General features: G+C 42.2%; 1 protein-coding gene across 1 annotated transcript in view; it reads right to left on the bottom strand.

The window, feature by feature from the left end:
- Nucleotides 1–1,081: 1,081 nt before the first annotated feature.
- Nucleotides 1,082–5,640, bottom strand: part of LOC308471530 (uncharacterized protein C17orf67 homolog) — a 5,692-nt gene continuing 1,133 nt past the window's right edge. The window contains exons 2-4 of the mRNA XM_080995569.1: nucleotides 5,623–5,639; nucleotides 2,914–3,034; nucleotides 1,082–2,795 (exon numbers count right to left, since the gene is read on the bottom strand). Of these exons, the coding sequence (XP_080851695.1) occupies nucleotides 2,918–3,034; nucleotides 5,623–5,639 (134 nt within the window). The 3' untranslated portion in view covers nucleotides 1,082–2,795; nucleotides 2,914–2,917. The remainder of the gene's footprint in view (nucleotides 2,796–2,913; nucleotides 3,035–5,622; nucleotide 5,640) is intronic.

Genomic DNA, 5,640 nt, shown 5'->3' on the forward strand with positions numbered 1-5,640 from the left:
GTGGGCTCTGTACGAATGCCACACATTGTACTTTCACACCTGGTTCACTGCACGCTATATTTTAGACTCGTGATCTGGTGAAACAACTCCCCCGTTGGACTGTTGAAGGAGGGTGGGAATGGGGAGCGGCAGATCTGCAAGCAGCTATTACAGCCACATTTATAGAGTAACAAGTCACTGCCTAGTGAAAATTTCTACCCACACTCATCATCGGATTCAATGAAGAAACACCAAAATAATGAAAACAAGCTTTGTTTGAAGCAGGTTTTATATGAGGCAATTAACAGAAAGCTAATGCTGAGCAAATGGTTGCATTTAATTACAAAGTAATTAGCAAAACTACTGTCATTCAGCTCATCTTCCAAATCCACTACGTTATTTGCCCCTGTGGCTACTTATTAGTGAAAGCTTCCAATTTCCTTTTCTACCCTAAAGTGGAAGTTTCTGACATTTGGAACAAAATTGCAGCTATGTATTCCTCAACTTCGAGGAAATATGTGTGTGGGCACACACAAACTTGCATTCTTGAAAGGACATCTCTGAGGACACAAGCTGTTTTAATTAGAAACTACCCTATTTATACTGCCCAACTGATACACGAGACAAAACCCTTCAAAATGTGCACTTCTCCACAATAATGAAGGACCAAATGATGTGCACAAAAAGGCATTGTACTGGAGGAAATGGCATTCAAAAAAAAAGTGTAGATCAGTCAAAACTGCGTTCAAATATGTGTGCATTAGGAGAAGTTTGCAATGAGACGACGAATCTTCGTGGGGATTTTTAAACAAAAATATGCACATTGCTGCGGAAGTGCGGAGAACGGAACTTAAGATCAGAAAAAAGAGAGAGAAACTGAGGGGAACAAACAAATAGAAGTAGCAGAAAAGGAGTGGGGGAGGGCAGCCAGGTGAAAAAATGGACAGGGCTTCTGCACCATTACTAGTTGTGCAGAATAGACTAGTTGTGTCTTCTGTTTCAGTGTATCTGAAGAAGTGTGCTTGCACACGAAAGCTCATACCAAGAACTAACTTAGTTGGTCTTTAAGGTGCTACTGGAAGGAATTTTTTTGTTTTAGTTGTGCAGAAGAAGAGGTGATTTCAGTGGGTCTGCTTGCCATTTAAGCTTGCGATAGGAATTTTGAAGTCTTAGATATATGGTATAATGTTCATAAGTGTACCAACCAAGCACATACATAGATCAGCACAGGAAGGCCAACCTGGAACCATTTCGATTCCTAAACTGGCCAAATCTTTTCTCTGCAAGGTCAAAATGGAAAAGCCTCCCCATTGTCTTTTCCTTCACAAATCCTGTCTTAAGGGTATGTCTGTGTTTGAATAGGGTGTGAGCCTGTGACATGGCCCAGGAACTAAGTATTTATCATTACAAAAGACTGGCCAGGCTACCCAGGAAATCCAATCAAGTAACCTGCCAGACAGGAGATAAACAAGGGCAGGAGAAAAAAAAAATATTAAAATTTCTGTTTTAGACCGCCTTTTCTGTGATGTAGGTGTGATGTATCTGAGGGGTGGTCTTAGGTTACACCCCTTCTGTGATGTATGTATGATGTTTCTGGGGGTGGTCTTGATCTACAGGGTGGGAATTTTAAAAGTCTTTATAAGGCCTTGCATGCCATTTTTCTGGGTCCCTCCTCTCTCCTGCAGGTGAGGGGAGCACCCTGTTGCAACAGATCAATAAAGGCCAAGCCTACAGGCTGCTGTTTTGCTCCAAATAATCCTGGTTGGTATCTTTGTTTTTGTCCAAGGGAGCCCTCGGATTTTTCCGTTAACAAGCTACACCTGCTGAAATCCCCGCTTCTATGCAACTAGTAAGGGTACGGGGTCCTGCCTTCTTTTGCATCTGGTCTTGCTAGAGAGGCAGTATAGATCATTAAGATGCCCATCTTCTCTGGGATTACATTTTATTAAACTGGGTAGGATTCAGTTCCAAATCAGGCATCAGATCAGATTATACATTATAATTGGTAAAGAATGAGCAGGGATGGGAGAAGGATGCAGTCCAGTTCCATGCATAAAATCAGAACTGTAGAGTTGGAAAAGACGCTGAGGATCATCTAGTCCAAATAGCTGTCTCATATGGGGATCAAACTCGCAACCTTGGCATTATCAGCACCAGGCGCTCTAACCAACCGAGCAATCCAGGAATGCTCAGTTCAAAGGAACTTGCTCCCAAGTCAATGGGCAAAGCATTGCAGTTGAAGGAAACTATGCCAGGGTACAGGAAGTCCTTGGCATAGCTGTCAACTTTCAGATTTGGAAATAAGGGAACAGCAGCCTCGAAAATAAGGGATCAGCAGCCTCAGGGACAGTCTACGGGATATCTAACAATCCGGGATAGCAGCGGGAAGCAGCGGGAAACGGTGCTGGAATAAGGGAATTTCCAGCAAAAAAGGGGAAGGTTGACAGCTATGGTCCTTGGCCGCTGAGGTTGTTGACTTAAAAACAGATGCACAGATGCTGACTTAAACCACTTTGAAGAACAAGAATAGCAACAGAATTCTTAGGGATGTCTAAGGAACCTACCGCTTTCTAAACTAGAAATCACAATTCCATGTTTCAGAGAGAGATAGAGGCCTGGGAGATTGCACAAATGTATACCTGTGCTTTTTCATCAAAATGAAGTGCTTATCGTCGTTACCAAGAAAGCTCAGCTAAGTAGCAGATTAGTCTCCAAAAACACCCAAGCCTTGGATGTTCTACTGGCATAGACAGTACTAGGTGAATCTTGTCTCATTTAACGTTGACGGTTTCTTTTCCCCCACACAGAAGGATGATCTGGGAAGAAATATTGGGAAATGTTATCACAACACCGCATTGCAAAATGAGGTTTCTGCCCCGAAAGAAATAGTTAAAAATGAAAAGAAGGCTTGCTATCATTCAGAAAGGAACTGACCCTTTTACACCGGGTGAACTATATTCCTGTTGCAATGAGGGAGGCAGTGTGGATTCAGCCAGTGCTCAAAGAATTGTTCTTCAGATCTCTGTTCCAGTTGCTGGAGGTAAAGCAGGTATTCCTGTTAAAGGAAAGTATTTTTTAAAGCCACTCAGAGATGGGCCACTGAGTCTGTTGGTTAGATGTACTGAACCACCTTACAGTGACTGTTGCTTTACCCATAGTATATGCTAACAGCAAACTTATTGACCCAGTTTGCACGTAATGCTAAGCCAAACTATGCTTTAGCACGAATGAGTTAACATGCAAGTTCCCAGAGAGATCACAGCTGCTTCTCTTCCTTTTGCCCTGCTGCTACTATGTACAGTGGTACCTCGGGTTAAGAACTTAATTCGTTCTGGAGGTCCGTTCTTAACCTAAAACTGTTCTTAACCTGAAGCACCACTTTAGCTAATGGGGCCTCCTGCTGCCGCCGCGCCGCTACCAAGCGATTTCTGTTCCCATCCTGAAGCAAAGTTCTTAACCTGAGGTACTATTTCTGGGTTAGGGGAGTCTGTAACCTGAAGCGTCTGTAACCTAAAGCGTCTGTAACCCGAGGTACCACTGTACTAAGCCATGGCTTAGTGATGTGTCTGAACTCAGGCTTGTGGTTTATCTCACTTCAGGCAAACAACAAGCTCTAGGTTTGTTCTATGACTTATCCCTCACCGTTCATGTGTAGTGAGATAAACGCTAAGCCAAACCATAGCTTAGCTCACTATAGAGCAGTAGAACTGGAGGAGGAGCAAAACAGCCCCAGTCTTCTCTCCAGGAACCTACACATTTGCACATTTCTGGTACTACCCTTATGAGAAAAACCCCACCCCACCCTCCCACTATATATAAGGGTCTGGTGACTTCTGTTTCAGTGTATCTGAAGAAGTGTTCATGCACACGAAAGCTTATAACCAGAACAAACTTAGTTGGTCTCTAAGGTGCTACTGGACAATTATTTAATTTATTTCGACTGCGTCAGCACGTCAACACGGCTACCTACCTGAATCTGTTTTATTAAACTCAATTTTATTAAAGGTTTTCAATGTATAATACAATAAAAACCAAACTAAGCTGCTATCTAAAGAGAACAAAATAATAAAAAATGAAAAAAGAGAGTAAAGACAAAGAAGAAAGAAGAAAAACACTCACACACAAACAAAATTTTATATTCTGTCAACTTTCTATCTTAATCTTCCGTACACAGTGATCCACATCTTCCCAGCTCCCACCTGGGACAGCTCCCATCTTTCTTAGCATCACATCCTGAAAAAAACACTCTATTCTGTCTCTCTACTATCAATTTTCTCTCTGTATGTATCTCCATATCATAGTTATAAGTAGTATGATTTAATATTAATTTTTTAAAACTATCAAAAATTAAATAATAAGAAATAAACAAAGAAGAAAGCATCTAGACCTAATCAGGTTTGTTTGTTTTTAAGTATCAGTAAATAAATACAGCACATTTTAAAACACTGCGCAGAGACACCTAGATCTCCATTAAGGCAGAGGTCAACTGCATGATCGCGCCCCCCCCCCCCATGCCTGCTTTGCATTTAAGGCAGTGTTCTCTGGTACAAACGGGACGTGGGTGGCACTGTGGGTTAAACTGCAGAACCTAGGACTTGCCAATCAGAAGGTCAGCGGTTCGAATCCCCGCGACGGGGTGAGCTCCCGTTGCTCGGTTCCAGCTCCTGCCAACCTAGCAGTTCGAAAGAACGTCAAAGTGCAAGTAGATAAATAGGTACCGCTCTGGCGGGAAGGTAAACGGCGTTTCCGTGCACTGCTCTGGTTCGCCAGAAGCGGCTTAGTCATGCTGGCCACGACCCGGAAGCTGTACGCCAGCTCCCTCGGCCAATAAAGCGAGATGAGCACCGCAACCCCAGAGTCGGCCACGACTGGACCTAATGGTCAGGGGTCCCTTTTCCTTTACCTTTATCTCTCTGGTATAAGTTGCTTGGCTTGCGGACAAATCAGAGACAACATGAAAAAAGAACATGATGGTGTAATGCGGCCTCGCTTCACAACAGTTTGTAGTGAATGCTATAAGACCAAAGTCCCTCCTGTGTGTGAATGGTAGTTGAAGGTCTGTAAAGATGAATAAATGACAAGCATATGGAATATATGAGACTAAAAGGGTAGACGACTGGGGGGTGGGGGAATCCTGGTCTCTTTTATTAAGTTCCTAAAAATGATCAGTAATGTAAATATAGAATTACAGGCTTAATATTATAGTGGGTCGTTGTTGTTTTTAAAAAATGAGGATTTGTCGTGCATACTCTTCTATCCTTCACTTTGTACATTAATGCACACAATAATTTAAAGCATTGCTTGATTGGTGCCCCCTTCCTGCAGATGAAATACAGCTTTCTTAACTAAAAACTGAGCCATTTTGTTAGAATGGAGTAGCAGGTGTGTACAGTTATTGATTCTCAGACCTGGAGAGCAATGGCAAGAAGTCGCATAGATAGAACACAGAGGTACATTCAATCATGCCATTGTAGAAATGATCCGCTTGAGTTTATTTTGGCAAAAAAATGTTCAAAAGCTTAACAATAGAAGCTTTGTGCTGATTTTAATGGTTTGCTTAGAATCTGTCGCATTTAAAGATAAGCCAGCAAAACAAACAACCCAAAAAGCATCTGTTTTACTTAAGTGAAATATTAAAATCACCCTCATTGGTTCATCAGG

Source organism: Podarcis pityusensis (genome assembly GCF_964106645.2).
Source record: "Podarcis pityusensis genome assembly, chromosome: 2".
In the NCBI taxonomy this organism is placed as follows: domain Eukaryota; kingdom Metazoa; phylum Chordata; class Lepidosauria; order Squamata; family Lacertidae; genus Podarcis; species Podarcis pityusensis.